The 22,503-nt window shown below is 47.6% G+C and overlaps 1 protein-coding gene and 1 long non-coding RNA gene across 7 annotated transcripts; one reads left to right on the top strand and one right to left on the bottom strand.

The window, feature by feature from the left end:
- Positions 1–4,173: 4,173 nt before the first annotated feature.
- SRRM2 (serine/arginine repetitive matrix 2) lies at positions 4,174–21,395 on the bottom strand (the record flags this gene model as incomplete). Of its 6 annotated transcripts, none has more annotated exons than XM_083473009.1 (15): positions 21,214–21,395; positions 19,257–19,532; positions 17,591–17,695; positions 17,227–17,421; positions 16,625–16,702; positions 16,394–16,456; positions 15,960–15,986; positions 15,539–15,589; positions 15,347–15,436; positions 15,016–15,202; positions 10,081–14,885; positions 8,069–8,338; positions 6,680–6,805; positions 6,413–6,529; positions 4,174–5,272 (listed from the first exon to the last, which is right to left on the bottom strand). In XM_083473009.1, exons 2-15 carry the CDS (start codon positions 19,493–19,495, stop codon positions 5,263–5,265), a joined length of 6,363 nt encoding a protein of 2,120 aa, XP_083329135.1. In that variant the 5' UTR covers positions 19,496–19,532; positions 21,214–21,395. The 6 variants fall into 6 exon arrangements, with proteins under 6 accessions (XP_083329135.1, XP_083329136.1, XP_083329138.1 ...); XM_083473010.1 differs by having other exon boundaries at positions 20,873–21,360; XM_083473012.1 differs by having other exon boundaries at positions 21,220–21,360.
- Positions 6,812–7,568, top strand: LOC310692326. Its single transcript, XR_014518719.1, has 2 exons — positions 6,812–7,167; positions 7,429–7,568. It is a non-coding gene; the product is annotated as an uncharacterized lncRNA (long non-coding RNA).
- Positions 21,396–22,503: the final 1,108 nt, after the last annotated feature.

Genomic DNA, 22,503 nt, shown 5'->3' with positions numbered 1-22,503 from the left:
ATTCTGTAACAAAAGGATCAGAAAACAGGAAGGGGAAGTATTTTACCAGAAGGGCTGAGAGGAATATTCTGTTCCACCATTTTGAATCTCAAGTCTTAATATTGCACTCAGCACTCCCACACTTACTTTTGGAACTACTTAAAGTCTTGTATGCCCTGAAACCCAGGCTAGGAATTTCCTGCCATGGGCTCCTGAAGGGACCCTCAATTGGCCGGTGCTGGGTTCGGACAGCCACCCCCCACCCATCCTTCTGGGGTTCATGAAGACCTGTCTGTCCCATGAGAAGGCAGAAGTGAAGACTAGGCCAGGAAACGTCTGCTGTCAAGCTTTGGAAGGGACCGTCATTTGGCTTCAGAAAACACTTGTAATTTCAGAGTTACAAACCATGACTTGATTTGTTACCATGCCACTTATTATACACACACTTATTTGGTTTATAATATAGAATTCCATATGTGCATTCACTTCAGTCAGGAAACTGGTACAGGTTTATTTTCGGTTTCTTGCTATGCCCTTGAACTTCAACCATGTTCCAAGTCCTGCAATTCCAAGTTAAGAAGACCTCTCTGAACCCAGAAACAACTCCTTCACAGTGGTAAATATCCCCTTTTTTAGAGACAGTGGCAGCAGCCCAGCCTTGGGTCCATTCAGTCTGGCTTCAGACCTGATCACTGCCTTGGTTGCCCTGGTTGATTGCATCTGTCACGAGAGAGATATGGAGAGCAGTGTGACCTTGCTCATTCTCAATCACCCAGCAGCTTTTGCTACTGTTGACCACAGTATCCTTCTAGAGATGGGGGACACCATGCTTCAAGGGTTCCACTCCTAATTCCAGGGCCATTTCCAGAAAGTACTTATGAGAGGCCACTGTTTCAACACCATGCAAGTTGTATTGTGGTATCCTACAGCGTTCCATATAGTCCCCTCCATGCTACTTCACATCTGCATGAAAGCTTTGGGAGCTGTCGTCAGGTAATTTGGAGTGAAGTGCCATAAATATGCAGATGATACCCAGCACTCACTCACTCTCCCTGTGTGTGTTCCATCTGAATCAGGAGCAGTGGTTGAGGTACTGGACCTGTGCTTGGAGGCAGTGATGGGCTGGATGTGGACCAATAAACTAAAGCTGAATCCTGGAAAGACCAAGGTGTTATGTGTCTCGAGTTCCCATGTCTGGGAGACAGAGATGGCCTGGCCTAGATAGGGTTGCTCTCCCTTGGAAGGAGCAGGTCCACAGATTGGCCGTGTTCCTGAATTCAACCCTATCACTGGAGGCTCAATTGAGTTGGGGGTGAAGGAGGCTAGGAGTGCCTTTTTCCAGCTACAGCTGGTTCACCAGTTATGACCCCTTTCGACTAAAATTTGGGACACTGCACTCCATGCTCTGTTAACTGGCTGCCCTTGGAGACTACCCAAAAACTTCAAGTGGTACCAAATGCAGCAGCCAGATTACTGGCTGGGGTTCTATTTAGATCTCACATAACCCCATTTCAAAACAGCTACACTGGTTGCCAGTTCATTTCCCGGCCCAATTCAAGGTGTTCACAGTAGTGTTTAAAGTGCTAAATAACTGGCCCTTAATACCTGAATGGCTTCCTCCTTCCCTACAGGCGCTGGCAGGGGTTAGGATCAGCAAAGTGGGGACATACTGTTTGTTCTACTGCCATCAGAAACTCAGGGTGGTGATTGCCCTGGAGACGGCATTCTCTGTGGCAGCCCCTGAATTGTGGAACTCCCTCCCCAGAGATGAGTCTGGTATATAGCTTTTAGTGAATGCTGAAAGGGCACCTCTTCACCCTGGCACTACAAACACAAACACACACACACACACACACACACACACACACACACACACTCTCTCTCTCTCTATATATATATACATGCATGTGCGCCATCTTATTTCTGCAATTATTTCTGCAATAGTTATTTTAAACTATTCATGCATTGCAGTGGACTTGACCAGATGACCTTTGGGGTCATTTCCAACCCTAGATTTCTATGATTCTGCGTTTTTAACATTGTGCTTTAATTGCGGTAACCTGCCCTGGGACCTGAGTTTGAAAGGAGGAGGAGAGAGAAGTTGGCAAGACACACTGCTTTCTGTTTCATTCTGAAAAGCACAGCTCGTTTTAAGCTTCACTGGCACAGCAGAGGAGAATGAATGAGAAACTGAAGTGCACACAGCAGGTGAGAAGGGGGGAAGGCAATAGGAAGAAAACTTAACATTTTAGATTTGGGTTGGCAGAAGGATCTTCCCTCCCACCCCCACAAGTCATGAGCTGAGGCCACAGCTAGCCTGTGAGCTCAAGGGGTATTAGGCCTTGTGTCTCCAAGACAGATAATTTCAAAAGTTTCTTCTGGCATGGAAGGTATTTCAAGTGTTACATATTCATTTGTGATGTGGCATCACAAAGGGGAGGTGGAGCAGGAGTGAAGAGCCCTTTGGAGATGACTTGGTTGAGAGCCACAAAAGGTGATAAAGGTTAGAAGGCACAAGGACAAAATAAACAGTGCATGCTTAGTCTAGAGGGGGAAATCAATGGGAAATAAAATGCTTTTCTTTATCTAGGAAGGAGAGAGGAGAGGCATTGATTGGGTAGCTGCAAGTTGACAATTTGAGGCTTGTCACAAGTTGCCCCAGAAGCAGGATTACCATGAAAGAGCAAAACAAGCAACCATGTTCAAAGTACAGGGAAGCAAATTTAGGAGAAGTGTTTAGCAACAGCTCTCCCAAGACCAGTGAAGCTCAACAAAGCACAAGATCTTGAGAGGCAGGGCAGGGGAGAAAGGGAGCATCGTTTGGGCATGTACATTTTAAAAAGAGAGAGAGAGAGAGAGCAGGTTGAAAAGAAGAATAAAGGGGAAGAGGATGGTGGTTTTAAGCTTTTTTTTTTAGCAAAGTGGCCAGGACAAGAGGGTACACAATCTGAACAGCTGCACTGGCAAGAAATGCATTTTCCTTTGTAAAGCAAGACCAACACACTAGTCTGTGCAACAGCGGACTCTAGCGACTATTATTAGGCATGACAGCAGTGCTATTTCCTCCTCCACCACCACCACCATCCCATCTCACCCTTCCAAAATATTTACACCAAAAATCTTAACGCGCTCTCTCTTTTCAGTCAAGGAATGGGTTTAAGGGAATTTAATTTGCGATGTAAGTGACTGAGAGCACCTGAACCATGTTGCGGCTGCAAGGAATGAAAACTCACTAGGCAAAAACAGTTCTGGCAACCATCTGGATCCAATACAGCCAGTCAGGATACAAATATATGTGGGTTCCTATTTCACTGTAATCAACATTATACGCCTATATCAAATTTTGCAACTGAATCCACAGGAAAGAAAGCAAATCCTAAATGTTTCCCATGTCTGCAACACAGGGGTACTTCTCGTTTCTTACACTCTTACTAAATTTTCAAGAGTGCCCTATTTTTGTCAGGCGCGCTTGAGAACTTGCTCCAAAATAAATGTGTCTTCCATAATGCGATGCAATGCCTTTACTACTTTCTCTTTAGAAATTTTGGGCTTTCACTCTTTCCTCTCCATTAGCAATCATACTTTCCTACTAAAGGGTCCATCAAACAGAGCCTCATCAGAGTCCCCTTTGCAACCAACATGGCAGAGAACTGAGTTGGTCCTTTCCTGCTGTGGTCCTGACACGTATTTTGCCCAGCAAAGCAAACTAAGAGTACATATTTACAGGCTATTACAAAGGAGTATCTTCACTTGATTCTTGTATTTTCTATCTGGTTGCCCAGCTTCGCCTGATTAAGCCAGAATATTTTTTTTAAAAAGAGGATATGCAGAATTACTTATTGTTACTCAATGTTACTCCTGCTATTTATAGCCACTTTGACTGTAAGAAAAGGGCAAAGAATATCATTTCTAACTAAATTTTAAAATACACTTTAGAAATATGCTGTTGGCTGTCACTATGTGGTAACTGAAGGCTTCAACTCTCAGAACCTGGAGGGTGGCTTTATAAAGTGGGAGGGCCAATGTACTAATTAAGCAATCAAATCTCTACATCTGAAAAACTAACGCAGTTAAGACCCAGAACTGCAATGTTAAGACAAAGCAGACTAAAAAACTTCCACATGTAATAGAGGTCTCGTTTGACAAGACAACACCACAGAAAAGGCAGAGAAAATCCCAGGGATTCAACAACAATTTCTGCATTTCGTAAGATTTTTATTTGACAGAAAAAATCTCCTTGCTGTACATATCAAAAAAAATTAAATGCTTTTAAGAAATATGAAGAAACTTCTGTTCCCATCCCTCCCTGATTTAGGGTTTCTCGGCTTCTTTCCAGCAGAATTTCTCTCACCTTCCCTTGTAAAATGTCTGTCTGCCCCCTTTCCAGTCCCTATCTTGACCCCTCCTGACCTGGCTCAGCTGATCAATACGAAAGAGTCTGCTTTGAGGGAAGGATAAAAAGGAAAAAGAGCACCGCATATTAAAATCTGTTTGTTTTGTGGGGGCGGAAATTGTCTAATGCTCAAATTGTGCCAATATAAGAAGTCAACCCCACTGTTGCAGGCTACAAGCAACACCTAATTTCTCCCAAAAAGTTTGCTTGCACTTCTCCTGAAGCAGTGGGTCACAGAAGGAAAGCTTCTGAATATTCAGCAGGAGCCCCCCACCCCGGCCCTGAAAACTAGGGGATCCCCAAGGCCAACCTGCCCTCCTTCCCCTTTTCTTTCCTACAATCCTCCACCATTACAGAGAGGGGTGCCTGAGAAACGCTAAATCAAACAGATTAGCTCACATATATCTCCCTACTCCCCACCCGCCCACCCTTTTTGTGTTTTCTTTTATTTAAACCTTTTATGTCTAAATCAACAAAAAGGAGACCCCTCTCTCAAAACACAGAAGTAAAGATTTTAGCTGTAAAACGCACAGAAAAAACGCTCACAAGAGAGAGAGAGGGAAAAAAATCAAATGAACATCACCAACTGTTGGGAAGAGGAAGAAGAGGAGCGCGGAGACGGCGGATCCTGGTGGGTGCTGAGCAGAGATGTCCAGGGAGGGGAATGTAGCTGCCGACAAATGATGGGCAATAAAGACAGGGACAGTGAAGGAAAAACTAATGAGAATAAAAAGCCAATGGCAAATGAAGAGGGGCCCCCCACACAAACACACTGGCTTCCAGTGGGCTTCAGGAGGCAGGGGGCTCCCACCTGGGACAGCACTGTGGGAGGCTGGGGTGGTGCAGTCTGTGGTTGCAAGGGCAAGGGCTTTCCAGATTCTCCAAGAGGCTTAGGGGGACCTGGAAGGGGGCAAAGAGAGGAGAAATTAGCAAGCTTAGCTCCCAGGATGGGCTACCACCTGAATTTCCCAGCCTAGGGGCAGACCACCTGCCCCAGGCTCTTGCGGTCACTCCAGAGTGAACTGCAACTTTTTCTTGATTTTCTACATCACCTTAAGGAAACATGGCCACTTGGACACCAGTAGTACAGAGTGAAAAATGTTGTGAGGGAAATGGGAAAGCTTCACAATGCCCACTAGAGAGGCTCTGACAGCCTTATGTATCTGCAGGCCATTAGGGAATGAGGCAGGAAAGAGTCCACAACCCCCAAATAGAAAAACCCACAGAAGGCCTGCTTCTGAAGACAGGCATCTGTACAATGAGCCAGCCTGAGCCAACCTTCAGCACGCTTCTCGCCCCCTGCTCCCCCAGGAGAGAAGAACTTGGGACTATGACATCACACACCAGGAAGCAAAAGAGGCTGCAGTAACAACCTCCACATATTTGTAATACTTTCTACCTGTGTGATGATTTTAACGGATGATTTTAACAGTCAGCTGCTCTGGGGGTTAATCTTGGTTTGAACGTGAGGTGAAGCAAATACAAAGGTCTACTCAATGTTCTATCAATTAGTTTACTAACATTACTAGAGGGAAACCTCCCATCCAGGAAGTTACAGAGTCTGACCTACTCAACTTCCACACAATTACAGTGCAGCTGCACCATGTGCTTTCCCAGCCATCCTATGACACGATTCTGTAACTCAACTGCAAAGATCAGCAGGAACATGGAACACTACACCCAAGGCCATTCACTTAGAGCAGAGGGGAGGAGCTGCAGCCCCAGGGACCAAGGTGGTCCTCTAGAGCATCTTTATCTGGCGCTTGGACCTCCTCCCAGGCCACATCCAGAGCCAGGCTCTGTGCTTTTACCTGACTGGAATGTGTGTCCTTAAACTACTAACTGTTCATCTTGCTTGTCTGAATGGAGGATAGAGAAACAGGGGAAAGGGGCTCTATGTAAAAACCTGTTCTTAGAGGCTGCTTTTTGTCAATAATTCAAATCTGGAGTTGCTGGGGTTTTTGCTGAATTACTGCTCTTTATGAGCTGTCCTATTTTATAAGCCACCCTGAATACTGTCAGAAACCAAGCAAATACTACCTTGAAGTTCTGCGGCGGGGGACTCGAGGGCTGGGGGAATTGCGTCGACGTTTCCGGCCTGGAGACCTGCTGATGCTTCGTCTGTTTCTCTGCGAGGACCTGTCCCTGGACCTGTCCCTGGACAAGCAAAGGAAGGCATGAAGCTGATCCAAGTTATCTTAACTCCAATTCTCACATATCCTCCCTCCCTATTCCAAACAAATCCCTAGCCGCCGCCTCCCTCCCTCACAATCCCAACATGGTGAGAAGGGAAGCTCAGGTTCCTACCTGCGTCGGTCCCTTGGAGCTGAAGGCAGCTGGACCGGAGGGGATACCCGGCGGCGTTCTGCTGGGGAGTAGCTGAGGGAGCGTGAATCACGCAGGGAGTCAATAGGCTTCCGGGGACTGCGTGACCTGAAGGAAGAGAGAGAAGATGGGCTGCTTAAGAGTGCATTCACCACACTTGGCCCTTCAGCTATGGGAGAAGAAAAAGAACTTGTGTGATCATTTCCCAGCAAAATGCTGGACAAGAGTAAAGCATGGACACACCCCTAGGCTGTACCAAGAGCTGAATACCCATGCACTTGCACTACATGCAGAGTTCAGAATCCTTTCATTTTTAAGACGTTTCCAATTCAGTACTAGTTCCATATTTTGGGAGCCCACATGTAAGATTCTCTCTGTGGCCACATTCTTTTCACTGACATCACTTGCAGGTCAGGGAGAGAACTAGCAATTAATGCAGCAGTAGCAGCTGCCACACCATTTTCCTTGCTGTTGCCATAACTCATGCACTCACTCTGGACCAAAGGGTGGGTGAGCAAACGGTTAAGGGTAAGGAGACTCTCTGCAAAGGGTCCCCTGATTGCCCCATCAGGCCAAGCCCCAATGCTGGAGTTGTCTGAATCCTTAAAGCTGCAGAGGCAGGAAATGCCTGGCAAGATCTCAGTTGGGCGGAGGCTAAGCAAGCTTTCTACTGGAAAGGACTTTGGAGCACAGCAGAAATCCAGGCATCTAACAGTGGTTTTCAATAAGAGGTTGATGCAGAGCAAGCCAACAGATTCCAGCTTCCTTAACAGAAACATGAAAGCTGCCTTATACAGACCCAGATCACTGTTCCATCTAGCTCAGTCTTGTCTACACCAGGGATGAGGATCCTGTGACACTCCAATTGTTAGACTAGAACTCCCATCAGCCTCAGGGAACATGGCCAATCATCAGGGATGATAGGAGATAGAGTACAACATCTGGAGAGCCACAGGTTCCCTGTTCCTAGGCATCAATGATTGGCAGCAGCTCTCCAGGACTTCAAACAGGGGTCTCCTACCTGGAGATGCCAGTGGCACAAGAGCAAGCCTCCTCACTACCACACACACACACACACAATCAGGCCCAAAGTCTTCTGCACCTTTGTTACCCACCTGCAACACTTGGGACTGCTGGCATTCTGCTACACATGCCCTTTTTACACCATTTTCACTAGCAATGTGGTGCCAACAGCCACCCTTATTAAAGAGTTAGAAGAACGGAGAACAGTCCCACAGAATACAACAGTCTTGTAGGAGGAAGGGACTGGTCCACCCCATACTAAAATGAAGTCACTGCCAATAAGTCATGGCATCATTCCCTTGCAGCAGATTCTCAGTTCTTTCACCAATAACCAATAAGAATACTTACTTCCTCTTCTCTGGAGACGGCTTCTTTTTGGGGACCACTTTGGCTGGTACCTGGGATCCAGTCTTAGGCGACGAGGGTGAAGCAGAGGAGGAAGATGATGAAGATGAGGAGGAGGCAGAGGACGAGGAGGAGGATGTGGAGGAGGAGGAAGAGGAAGAGGAGGAAGAGCTGCTGCTGGAACTGCTGGAGCTCTGAGAACGGCGCTTACGTTTGCCCACTTCCAAAGGCTGCTCATCACGGTTAGCCTCCTTCAGCACTGGACTTGGTGGCCTGGGGCGGGAGAAGAGAAAATGAAGGATAGTATCAAGTTCAAACACACAGGGCAATTGTGTTAAAAGGATTAAGAGAGGTATTGGTGGGTTACTTCTAGAATCGCCATTTTTGTTTCTTTGCCGGGGAAACTGATACACTAACCTTTGGATCATGGTGTTTATGGGAAAGGTCCTGGAGACTAGCTGCCTAAGCTCCCCTTTACATTTCTGTTATCAGAATGGTTGCTGCTGTTCCCACCACACCAGAAAACACTGAAGGCTTCTACGCACATTGGCCTACTGCTACATCACAATGACTACATCTCTGAAGGGGCCAGTGTCACCTCTACGGTTGCCAACTGGGACAAAGCAGAAACATCGTGAGTGAAACACTGTGATAACGGGTGGGGAGCCTGCACCCCGCAAGCTGTCACTGAACAGATTTCAACTCCATCATCTCAGAACCATTGGCCACAATGGACATGGCTGGTGGAAGTTGGGAGTCCAACCACATCAGAAAGGACACGAGTTCACCCCCTACTTCAGGTGTTTTTAGATCAATGTAGAATCATCACCTTCAGTAGGAACAGCAACCTCACTAGTAAGATAATGTCAAAGGAGGTTCTCATTCCTGCTGAAGTTCAAAAATCAGAACAGTATTTCGATTAGTGATTCTAATGATCAGCCTCTTCCATCTTCCAACTCTTGCTTCCTCTTCCCATTCTCCAGTCCCCTAATGCCTTGTTTTCTAGTTCTATCACCCCAAACCACATCAAAAGTAAATATGAAAAGTACACAGAACTAGAATCTTGGGGAAAGATTCAAAGGATGTTCACAAACCTAGCCACATGCATTTCATGTGTACAAACATATGCTCTGCAAGGGAGCCCTGCATTTGGTTTCACCAGGTGCGCTTTAAAGGAGCAAAAGGCTTGCATGGGGCCTGCAGTGCAGATTCAGAGCCCAAATTCCATGTGCCTTCCTGCTACAAACACACAGTGAAGTGAAACAAGGTTAGCCTCTGGTGGACAAAGGCCACCATTACAGCATTTAAAAACCACTTCAGCTAACATGAAGAACTTTATGAGATCTTTTAAAATAAGAGGTAAAGTTCTCACCCTCATTTGGTAGATTTAAGTGTCAGAACAGTGTGTGGAGAGAGAAGCCATGAAAAGCAAGAGGTAAAGTCTATGACATTTCTATGCCAAGCTTAAGAAACATACAAGATATGGACACTGGCCATCCACAAGCAGAATCTGGGATAGCTAAGCTATACAGGTCATGTTATGCCCTTTTTGCTTAAGGAAGCCTCTCATATGGACACCTATTGGCAACTAGATAAGAAAGAGGACCAGCTGAAAAGGGGATGGCATACATGCATCCTTGTACCCTTCTCAAGCCTACTTAGTTTCTGTGCTAAGGAATGGAGATGCCTTTATGCCCCTCCAATGGCCAGCATACAAACACAGGTTACCAGCTTCTTAATAACTTCTGACAGCTTATTTTCAAGGCTGATATTAGTGCCAAGACACACTGCAGTGGTTAATTTAGCCCACCAAAGAAGGAGGATTCAATTATTAGCTTGCGCTTGTTATATTGGGACAGCCAACCCTTGACCTGAAGAACTGATGCAATCACCCAAGGAAGTTTTTTCTGGCCCTCCAAGCAGCTTCATCTAAGACAGGTATGAACAGTGATTACTAGCAACTTAAGAGAGCGGGAACGGGGGGGGAGTGGGGGGAGAGAAATATAGGCTCTTACTGTTTTGGTACAATCTCCGCCTCAAGGTCTTTTGCCGGCTGATCTGGGGGGATGGACTCAGATGAGCTGGATTCAGAATCGGAATCAGAAGACGATGAGGAAGAGGAGGAGGAGGAGGAGGAGGAAGTGGTGGAGGAAGCAGATGAACTTCTCTTCACCTTTGAAGGAGCAGAGGGTGGCGGAGAGGGGAGAGCCAGTTGTGGGGCAGTAGAACAGGTGCTCCTGGTGTTCTCCTCCATGGCAACAGAAGCCAGCTGTGGCTCAGCTTCCAGGGTGGGGAGGCGCCCTGCAGGCCTCTCTGCTACTTTTCCTTCAGATACAAACTCCTCTTCTTTGGGGGCTGGGGCTAGCACAGAAACCAGGGCTGGCAAGGGGCTGGAGGACTCAGAGGAGGAGGACGGCGACCGAGCTTTAACAGGAGAAGGGGAGTCTGCATGGGAACTGCTTCTCCCTGACAAAGGAGCACCAGCAGTTGTCTCATCCCTAACTGTGGAAGGGTGAAAGACTTGACTCCTATCTCCAGGGCTGTCTCGGACAGTCGTGGAACCGCCATTCTTTGACACGGCAGATGGAGCAGGAGACAGGGCCTTTCGAGCTATGGGAGAGTCCTCACATGGTGGGGTTGGAGTGCGAGGGATGGCAGTGTTGCTTTTGCTGTGCCATAGCGAGGGTGCTGATGACTTCTCCTGGATGTCAGACTTGGGGTATTTCTCCAGCACAGGAGGAGAGCGGGATTTCCTTCCTGGAGAGGTGCAGATTTCTCGGGAGCCTGATCTGGAATGCTTCCTCACAGGAGACGACCGAAAATCAGGAGACACTCTGGACCCAGTGCTTTTGTAAGTTGCTGTTATTCGTGGGGCATCTAATCTGGGAGGTGAACGGGATGCATTCCGGCTGGTAGCACTCCGTTGTGGCGACAGCCTAGACATCTCTCTCCGTGCTGGTGATCGGGAATGGCCTCTGCGCGGTGAGGCGACTGAGCGCTCACCCTTCCATGTGAAGCGAGATTTGTCTTGACGGGAAGGGGATCTTGAGCAGCTTCGGCCTGGGGACGAGATGGACCTTTCCCGCCGTAATGAGCCCCGAGACTTATCTCGCCGCCTGGAGAGCGAACGGGAGCGACTCCTCCATGACAGAGAGCCAGATCTCCCCCGTCGCAAGGAGGTTCGAGGTCGGCTGTCACAGTGAGATGACGATTCAGACCTATGTGGATGCATGCTGGTGTTTGACCTCTGCCTGGAGCGTGATCTGGACCTCTGTCTCAGAGGTGTTCTAGATTTCCGCCTAGGGCTCAGTGGTGACATAGATCTCCGTCTTCTTGTAATTGGTGTTCTAGACTTCTCTCTGGCTCGTGGAGATGAACCAGACCTTCGACGTCGTGGTGGGGTTCTAGATTTTATTCTGGGTCTTGGAGAGGATCCAGATCTGCGACGGCGGCGTGGTGGGCTTCTGGACTTCATTCGTGGTCTTGGGGATGAGCCAGACCTGCGTCGCCTTGGTGGGGTTCTGGACTTCATTCGTGGTCTTGGAGATGATCCAGACCTACGTCGTCTGGGGGGTGTCCTGGACTTTACTCTGGGCCTTAGTGGTGACCCAGACCTACCACGCTTTGGTGGAGTTCTGGATTTTACTCTAGGTCTGGGTGGAGACCTTGATGTCCTGCGTCTTAAAGGTGTCCTTGATTTTACTGACGGTCTGGGAGGTGACGGAGATCTGCTTACAGATTTTTCTTTTCGATCTGGTGAAGACTCTGAACTGCTCTCACTGTTGTGTATTCTTGGCTTCTCTTTAACCTCTGAATACGACCCTGACCTGCTCCTCCGAGGTGCATCTCTGAGTGCCTCTTTCTTCTCTACAGGAGAAACTTTTGAAGTCTCACTTGCTTCTGGAGAAGCTCCAGGTCTGTTGTGCTTTGCAACAGCTGGAAGTGTGCTGTTCTCTGATTCTGGAGATGAATCTGACCTGCTGTGTGCTGGCGATGATAGAGACTTGCTTTTGTTGACTGAAAGTGTTGCAGAGCGACTCAGTCGTGGAGGTGATCGAGATTTATTGTCTTCTGGAGAAGACGTTGATGAAGAGGAGGAGGAAGAAGAGGAGGAGGAGGTGGAGGAAGAAGAGGAGGAGGAAGAAGAGGAAGATCCAGATCTACTTCGCCTTGATGGAATCTCTGACTCTGTGAGTACTGATGACCCAGGCTGGCCTTGACTTGGTGGAGACTTCAATTTCTCTTTCCCAGGGGGAGATGAACCTAATTTACTTTTCCGGAATGGTGATGCAGCTCTCTCCATTACTGCCAATGATTTGTTGTGCCTTGCAGGTGACCCAGATTTTGACTTTATTTCTTGGGATTTTTGCTTTGGGGGAGATTTAGATTTGCCATTTACTTCAGGAGATGATCTGGACCCACTTCTCCTCATAGGTGATCTAGACTTCTCTCTCACTGCTGGAGAGGAGAGCCCAGGCCTGACCTGAATCAATGGTGATGTGACTTTCTTTGTCTCAGGAGAATACTTGGACTTGCTCCTGGAAGGAGATTTAGATTGCTCCTTGACCAATGGAGAGGAACCAGACCTGCTTCGCCTTGCTGGTGATCTGGATTTCTTCAACTCCAAAGAGCCGGTTGTACATTTTCCCAGTGGTGAAGTGGATTCCTTCTTCAGTTCCAAAGATGATCCAGATGTAGTTCGTCTTGGTGGAGACAGAGATTTCTCCCTCAAAGCTGGAGGTGATCCACACAAGCTCTGCCTTCGGACTGGTGATCTAGGCTTTTCTTTTGCTGCTAAAGACCTTCCAGATCTGCTCCGCTGCAACGGGGGTGTAGACTTTGGTTCTGGAGAGGCTGTTCGTCTTGGAGGGGATAATGAGTTTTCTTTTGTTGATGACTGAGAGGAACCAGACCGGTCTCGTCTTGGAGATGATCTTAATTCCTTCTGCAGCCCTGGAGAGGACCTTGACTTCGTTTTCACTTCTGGGGAAGACTCAGATCTGTTTCGCCTTCTGGAGGATCCAGACCTGCTACGTCTTGCAGGTGAGTTAGATTGGCTTCTTCTTGAAGACATTTTAGATTTCTCTTCAACTGCTGAAGAATCCTCAAACTTCTTTGTATGTCTTGGAGATGAGCCAGATCTGCTCCTTGAGGACGCACTAGATTTATTTTTGACTGCTGGAGGTGTCCTGGATTGACTTCGTCTTGCTGGTGATCTGGATTTCTTTTTTGGTGTTGAAGAACCAGACCTGCTTTGCCGTGGAGATAACCTGGACTTCGTTTTCAGCCTGGGTGAAGAACTAGAGCGACTGCGCCGTGGTGGTGTTCTTGATTTTTTCTTCCTTGACCTTGGAGATGAACCTGAACGACTTCTTCTAGGAGACAACTGTGATTTCTTCTTTGCCTTTGGAAGTGATCCAGATCGACTGCGCCGGGGAGAAACACGTAATCTGCTTCTTGATTCAGGAGATGAGCCAGACTGGCTACGCCGCAAAGGTTTTCTGGACCTCTCTCTCATTTGGGGGGAGGAACCAGATCGGCTTCTTCTTGAAGAAATTCTAGAGGCCTTCCGATCCGGAGATGACACAGACCTACTTCGCCTTGCTGAAATCAACGACTTCTCTCTCCTTGGTGAAGAGCTTGACCTTCCTCTCCTGGGAGGAGTTCTGGTTCTAGATCGCCCTCTTCTGGGTTGAGTTCTGGATCGAGACCTTGCTCGTCTGGGTGGAGTTCTGGATCGAGACCTGCCCCTTCTTGGTGGGGTTCTTGAACGTGACCTCCCTCTTCTTGGTGGGGTTCTTGACCTTCCCCATCTCCCACTATTTCTGCTTCTAGACCAGCCATGCCTTTGGGGAGTTCTAGAACGAGACCAGCCACGCCTCTGAGGTGTCCGTGATCGGCCCCATCTAGGAGGACTTCGTGAGCGTGACCTGCCCCACCGCTGGGGTGTTCTTGACCGGCCCCGCCACTGAGGGCTGCGAGAACGGAGCCTTCTTGGAGGAGTACGTGAACGGGATCGAGCACGTCTCTGAGCAGAGCGAGACCTTCCCCTCCTTGGAGGTGTGCGTGATCTGCCTCTCTTAGCTGGGGTGCGTGACCGAGATCTACCTCTTCGGGCAATGGGTGTTTGGGAGAGAGATCTATCCCTCCGACTGGTCCTTGACTTGTTGCCCCTGGCTGGAGGGGTGCCCGATAATTCACGACGAGATGTGACCTTGGCAGCCTGCTTTTGCCCAGAGCGGGAGACTTCGGGGGATGAACTAGACCTCTCTCTGTGTGTGGAGGTCTTCTCTTTGCCTTGCCTTTTAGGAGGCTCCTCTGGAGAAGAGCTACGGGAAACTGGGGCTGGCTTGGTTGCTGGGGAAGGAGAAGAGGAGGAAGAAGAGGAGCAGCTACCACTCTCTGAAGGAGAACAAGAGCGCTGAGGTGGAGAGCCATCGGGTGAGCCCTTCCTCAACTTTGTCTCACTCGCTTTAGAAGCAGGAGATGAGGCAGCTGCCAGCTTCTCCTTCTGGTCAGTGGATGATTTAGCCTTGGATGGTAGAGTCCCATTACGATCCTCTGTCTGCTTCTTAGGGGGTGGGGAGACACTCTCCTTCGAGGAATGCTTGTGCCCCGAGACTCTTTCCCGAGAAGGATCACTTGGCATTGGGGAGCGATGCTTGAACCTTGAATCCCGCTCAAATGATGGAGAGGATTTCCGATCCCCATGCCGAGAAGACTTCCTCTCCTTTTCTCTTTCCTTCTCTCTGGCAGGAGATAAAGGGCTGCCAGAGCGCTGGCGGGTCTCACGTACTGGAGAATGCTTGGACATAGTTTTCTGGACAACAGGAGATTAAAAAAAAAAACTGTTAGTATTACAACCCCGACTCCATGATTTTTCTCCTCTAAATATAATCAAGTCCTGCTGAAATCCCTAAGGAATCTCTGTTGCAAGTATAATCCCATACCTCCCGCTTTTCTCTGCTTTCTCGAGGGCTTGGGCTCCTGCCCCGCCGGACAGGCTCGGGAGAAGATGACCGTGTTCTCTCTGGCAGATTCTTGGCCTCAGTTTCCGCTTGCTTCCGTGAAGGTGCTGAGGGAGACTTGCTCTGTCGCCTTAAGGGGGCCCGCTTCTGGGCTATGGGGCTACCTGACCTGCAGATGATAAATAACTATCAGAGGCTTGAAATGTGAGTTATTTTCAATAGTCTGCCCAAGTCTGAAATCTGGTTTCAAGAACAATGGACTGGGGTGAGGAAGGAATAGAGGGAACTTTGGATCTCCATCCCAAAGCCATACCTGCTACGGGAAGCATCTGAAGAGGAAGAATCATCAGGGGAGGAGGAACGATCCCGTCGGCCTTTCTGAGATGCACTCTCGCTAGTAGACCTAAGAGGGTTAGAAATGTGAGCACAAAGGATGCCAAAAAAAAAAGAGACCACCTTTAGCAAGGAGGGGTCTTGGTAGTGGCGAGAAAAACGTGGTTTTTACCTCCTGCGTTTCTTTTCCTTAGATTTGTGTTTGCTCTTGGGACTTGGGGACCTGGAAAAAGACATTTGTTTTGAAACATTCTGGGAACATTGCATAGACATTATTTCCATCTCAGTTTCTACAGCACCCACTGCAGAACATTCCCATCCCTAGGAATAACCAAGAAGCTATTACTAAACAAATGTCTCTAAAACACTGCCACACAATTCATAAGAAGATCAATGCAACATGTAGCTAGTAACGTTGGATGTAGATGTGGGACAATCAGATTCAAGTCACCACTCAACAATGAAAATCACAGGGTATCCTCTGAGAACTCACAATTTCTCAGTTCTGATTGCTTGAGAATACAATCAAAGTAAAATCAAAATTGCAAAGAACTCTCTATACCCAAATGCATTTTTAAAAAGTTAAGACTCACCTGTGCTTTCTTTTCTTTGACTCTGACCTACAAAACAAAAACAAAAAAAGGGGGGTCTTAATATACTTCAGCTTATTGCCAGTCACCTAAAAACATAATAGTGTGCCCAGAAATCTTGATACTGGATAAAAAGTGATGAATTCCATCCACTCCAGTCCTACACAGGATGCTTTCAGACAAAGAATCTCTGACAAGAGATAGCTACATATAGGGTGAGAAAGGCCCCAAACTCTACATCATGTAACCTCTTTTGTAGCGGAAGACAAGACAACCGTACCCCACAGAAAGCAAGGTCTGTTCTCTCATGCACACTTGAAGACACACTTGAAGCTATTTAGGGAACACTGAAAATAACCATCAGCTGAAGGGATGAAGATCCTAAAGCCCAGTCTATCACACTAAGCCAGCCTGTCTCTCCCAAGACAGCCCCTTACCTGTGTTTCTTTTTCTTTGAACTTTTCTTCCTCTCCCTCCGAGAAGGTGATCTGCTCTCAGATCTGAAGAGACAAACAAAAGGGACATGTTACATGTGGCAAGGGCTAATGGAGACCCACACATCCCATATCCCTTACTCTCTCCCCTCACTAATGCTCCCCACCTAGCCAAACTCAAACTGACACCCTCTTCTCGCCACATCTCACCACTGCCTTTGTTCATACACCCACCTGCCTCTGTCTTTCTTCTTTTTCTTCTTCTTCTGTTTTGGGGACGGTGAGCGGGAGCTGCTAGACTCTTTAACAAGACTGGGAAATCACAGAGAAATGGTGAAAAACCAACTCCCAAACAGGCTCCAAAATAACGGCTCTCCCTCCCTTCCTTCTTTGCTCTCCCCATTCCTCCCAACAAATCCCCAAGCAGGCAGCTAGACTGCCAAATAAAAATTCTCAAGTTTAGGGGTATTAGCATGCACACCACAAAAGGTATATTAGGGAGTCCCAGTATCGTTAACAACCCTTACAAAAATTATGTCAAAACTACAGCCAGTTAATCAAGCAAAGAGATCAATAACTCATGTCAAAATACAAATCAGATTTTTTAAAATACATATATATTTAATAAAGACATAATCTGATGTAATCTTACCCTAAGGCAAGGCTTGTATTATATAGTACAGTGAACTGAAATAATACCTATTTCTTAAACAAAAAAATACAATAAATTGTTTCCCAATCCATTTAAAGCAACAAGAGCTCAGCTGAGGTAGGCACAACCATGTCTACCTCCCCAACTTCTACCTTTCCTTTCCTCAGCAAGGATGCCCACATACCTGTACTGCTTTTGCTGTTCCTGCTGCTGCTTAGCTGCTGCTGCTGCAGCAGCAGCAGCGGTTGCTGCCTCCTTAGCCCTGCGGTTGGGGTCAAAGGAGCTGCCATCCACATAGTTGTCACTAATTCCAAAGGCAGCTCTAAGCCTCTCGTTCTTCTTTTCATTGGCCTCAGCCAGCTGATGGGTCTCTGTGACACTGGAGAAGAACAGAAATAGTTACTACAGGGGGAAAACTAGAGGTTATGAGGCAAGCCCAAGGTAAGTATGGGAAGAGCAACAAGCCCCACAAGGAATGGAAAGGAGGTGGGGCGCTAATCAATCAGTCAGCTCATCAGAATCAAAATCCACCAAGGTGCCTTACTTACGTCGGCTTCTGCTGCTGTTCCCCCTCCTTGACCACTGCTACATCCTTCTCCAAAAGCATCATCCGAAAAGTGGCTACCTTTTCCTGGATCTCCCCTTCTCCATACCTGGGTTGAGAAAGCCAGAAAATATTTTACAAGGCTTACCAGATGGGTCCCATAAACAAGGTAACCAGTCTCTAATGAGGTAGTAGGCAGTGCTGCTAAGGGACATGAATCGTAACAGATTCAAAACACTGACTACTTCTATCTAACACAGCATAGTACTTATGACTTTAATGTAAACCAAAGACTTAAGCACATCCCCCCCCCCCCGCTACACACATCATGACCTAGCTAAGTGTCTTTCTATGAACCACTATTCTCTCAGCCTCAGCCTCCCTGAGAACTGCAATTTAGAGATAATATTACAAACATCTCTGCATCGGAGAATCATCATTATCAATAAAGCATTTGACTAGAACTTCAAAGTATTTTATAAAAAGCTAAGCAAAGTTGTTACTCCCCCAAAAGGAATAATTTTCTACTACAAATGAAAATGTCATCTTCACTCCTGGAATCCAGCAAAACAAAATCAACAAATTTAACTCTTCTTGCAATACACATAAAATTGACTGAACACCTACTAAATGTAAAGTAACTTCACTCTGCTTGTTTTTCCTATAAATAAGTTAACACTACATATATTATATCTGAAGCTTCTTGAAAGCACTTCTGAACAAGTCCCACTGAAACCAAGTCAGCAAGTGGCCAGTGCTACAACGCATATGTACACCTAGCATGTATGACATGATTTCTCATACTTTCAACTCCTTGAGGCAGCTAAAAATTACTGAGGTCCTCCCATCACAAAAAGGTTATATATATATAGGCAGTTTGGTACTATCAGCAGGCAATTACCGACATCTAATCCATATTTAGAAATTACTAAATTCTTTGCCAAAGCATTTTCCTGGTAACAATGAGGTCCATGGTTTAACTTTCTTCAAGCATAGTAGACATTTACTCAGGAGGTACTAAAACCCAGCCCCCCTAACTAATCCAGAGAATTGACAAATCCAGAGGCTCACTTTAAGTAGAGAAGGCTTTTTCCCCACTCCCACTCACCTCTCCTAAGTATTTTTACCCATTTCATGTAAATTCTTCTCCCATTCACCTTTCATGCTCAACTTGTACTTCATTCCCCCTCCCTACCCTACCATCAGGCCCGGTCCTTGAACACGTTCACTTATTCTTCCCATTTCTGTTTTCCTCTTCTCTACTCCTAGTCTATTTATACCTGTATTATTAATCATAAATATGTAACTTTCCAATTTCCTTCGATACCTACTCTCACCCTTTGCCCTTAGAGGAAGGACAGCTTTTCCTTCCTCATCCCTGCATCCTAACTTTGTCTACCTTCCATCACTGCTGTGCTAACAGATCAGAGTAGTTGGTCAGCTACCAAGACCAAGGTTGCCAACAAATGAAGGCAGAAATCCCAGGTGCAATGTCCACATACCCCACATTCCCAAATCCCACATACCCCCACCTTCCCATACCCCACCTTCTTCCACAACTGCTATCTGCCTTATTCATTCAACAGCTGCCACTATCTCCATGCTTATTTTTCAGCCCCCATTGTTATATTCCAAATATCTCTGCTTCCCTATTGCCTGCTACAACCTACCCCTGCTCTTCCATGAGTTCAGCCAACTCTAAGCATTTCAGCTCAACCTTCCGCTTGCGCTCGTGGTCCAGGATGTCCTGGTTGGGTTTTTTAACCAGGGATGACTCCAGCTTCCTCAACTCCTCTTCTGACTTGTAGTCAGTGCGATCTTTCTTGTGGCGCACGGCCGAGAGGTTGCGCTGCACGTAACCGTTGGTGCCGCTGCCCCGGGGAGTGGGGAGTCCTATCCCATTGTACATGGCGCTCACAGGCTAGCACCAATGGTGCCTCTAATGCCTACAGGGGGGAAAAGAGGATGTATGGCTAGAAGCAGAGGCAAAAGAGCAACTGGCAGCTTGCCAACATTTTCCAAGTACCAGGATGGACCCATGCCTCTTCACAATCAAGACTGAAAATATAAATGCACAGAAGAAATCCATAGAACTCATGCAGTGCAACATGCTTCCCACAAATTCCAACCTGAATCTAGTGCCAAACACCCCCTCACACACACTTTCCTTTCTTCTTACTTTGCCCCATTAATGTTCTCTATGCATCTTCAAATTTACTCCTTATCAAAGTCTCCCTTATTACATTTCAGGCTTCCCTTCCCCTCATCTTCAAATTCTATCTGATCCCCCGGAGAACTGTCTCACCTACAGCCTCTTACCTACATTTTTCCTGTTCAACACTTTCCCCTTTATGAACCTCTCAGAAACCTGATTTTTTTCCTCCACCTGCTTTCAGAATTTGCTTAAATTTACTCATCCCATCCCCTAGAGAGCAGAGATGATCACAAAACCCTGGAGTCTTAACTTCCAATCTACTGAGCCCCTCTTCCTAGTTTTACATTTTACACAAATACAACCCTATCCTTTGTCCCCAACCCCACCAGTTTCAAGCCCCCAGCTAAGGCTACAATCCTGTTCATTATTACCTGGGAGCTCAGTCGGACTTACCTCTGAGCAAAAAAACCCAAACAAACCGCACACGATTGCCCTGCACACACTCCCCTCCTCCCTCACTGTCCCATTTGATCCTCTTTCATAAACGGCTGAAATGTCATTTATGCGATATTTTCCCAATCTGGCTCCAACCACCCCACTCACCTCCTTCTTTGAAGGACTGAACCACCCCCTCCCAATCTTGTTATAACCTCCCTAGTCCCTATGAGGTTTCTAACCCGCTTAAAGGCCTGCGCCCCCCCACCACATGCACCCACAACTGGGCTAAGAGCAATCCATTCCTACATTCCCCACCCCCAAAAAGGCCTGGACAGCCATCTCTAGCAGTTTCAAGCCCCACCCCTGCCTCTACCCCTTACTAGGCCTTCCCTCCCTCCCCAGGAATATCCACACACACACACACAGCCCTACCTATTAGGCCGATTCACCTAAAGGCCTGATGGAGCCGTTCGAGACCCTCCCTCTGCCCGCACCCCAGCACTCAACCCAACACCCGCCCACGCATGCACCGCGTCCGTGACGCGCGCCCCCTGCCCAAACCCTCTCCTCCCTCCCCCTGCGCGACTCCCGAGACCGGGCCGCCCCGGAGTAGGCCTCTCACCCGCCTCCCTCGCGCTGCCCAGGGAGGCCGCTCTCTCTGCCTGCGCCACTCGCTCGCTCGCGCTCACTCACCCGACGCAGCAGCAGCAGCCGCGGCGCAGGCGAAGGGTGAAGGGGAGGGGGAAAGGAGGAGGAGAGGCGGAACCGCCCCCCTTCCCGTCCAATTCGCTCCCGTCTGTCCCTCTCCTCGCCCGCGGGGTTATGGGAAACGTAGTCCTGTCCTTCGCGATCAAGACCCCAACGCCAAGGGCCCGAGGCATGGAAAAGACTACAACTCCCGGCATGTAACGCAAGCAGCGCGAAGGTCGGACGCCATTTTCTAAAGCGCTCTGGGGAGAGGGATAGAGATGGGGGGGGAGGGTGTTTCAGGAAGACTTTGCCCCTGCGGGTGGTTTTTCCTTTCGCTCTCTCACCCTCACTTTTTTCCCCCTCTCTCTCTCGTACAGCAGTCACATCGATGCGCGACCCACTTCGGAAGGCACCGCTAGTGGTGCGTGAGGGAGCGGGGACAGGACGAGACGAGACGGAACCGTCCCTCCCGTCAGCCACCGCGCGTTCCCAAATTAGAGAGGAGAGGGGAGGAATCCGGAGTGGAAAGCCAAATCTCGCGAGATTTCATTTGGGAAAACCGTGTTGCTTCTATCGTGACGCAAAATGTTGCGTGCCTTCGAAGCATGCCGGGAACTGTAGTTCAGCTGTTCCCATTGCACCATAGCACTCGCACACACTTCTCCTACAAGCGAGACAACAACTTCCAGAATGAATTGCGAGCTGATGTTGCTGCATTTTCTTTCCCGTTTCCCCTCACAGAGGAAAGAACGGGGAATTTTATTCCTAGAGGGACTTTCCATAAAGCCCAAAAGGAAAGTTTGGCTGGGAGTGGAGTGTATCTTCCGTTGCGCTGCAGACGGTGGATTTTGGGGGAAAGTTAAGGTAGCAATATCTCATAATCAATGCAGCCTTCTGCCATTTTATCAGCCCTGATATGTTCTCAGCTTCGCAGCGTGGCCAGCAGGGTGTAATTCTCAAGAGTCGCATTTACATTTTATTTTTATTTTTTAAGAAACTGCATTACCCAGAATGCACTGAATACGGACCCTAAACCTTCTGGGAAATGTAGTTTTTACCAATTAAATCACTGCCAGATTTGCATATAAGCTAAACAAGCTATAGTTTAGGGCCCCACTCTTTTGGGGGCACCCAAAAAAATTAAAGGGAGAAAAAAAGGATGTACATTTCCAAAATAGAAGATAAAAAACAAATAAAATAAAACCTACATACCTATTAGGTCCATAAATTACCATATAGTATATATTCAACACAAAAAACAGCAACAATTTGTTGTTGACAAAGGACAGTTGGACAAATAAAGGACCCCATTACCTTCAGTAGCTTAGGGGCTCATCAAACCTAAATCCAGCCCTGAACTGAATATTCATATTGGTTGCCTAGGGGTTAACCACCCAGCCCTCCGCCTTTCATAGCTCTCAGAATAGCCCTAAGCCAGTGGTGGCAAAACTTGTTCCTCCAGGTGTTTTGGGACTACAATTCCCATCATCCCTGACCACTGGTCCTGTCAGCTAGGGATTATGGGAGTTGTAGTCCAAAAACAGCTGGAGGGCCAAGTTTGGCCACCACTGCCCTAAGCCAGGCTTCCTCAACCTCGGCCCTCCAGATGTTTTGGGCCTACAACTCCCATGATC

Source organism: Podarcis liolepis (assembly GCF_965112155.1).
Source record: "Podarcis liolepis genome assembly, chromosome: 13".
NCBI lineage: Eukaryota > Metazoa > Chordata > Lepidosauria > Squamata > Lacertidae > Podarcis > Podarcis liolepis.
Note: the sequence above shows the minus strand (reverse complement) of the source record. Positions and strands in the feature narration are given on the sequence as shown.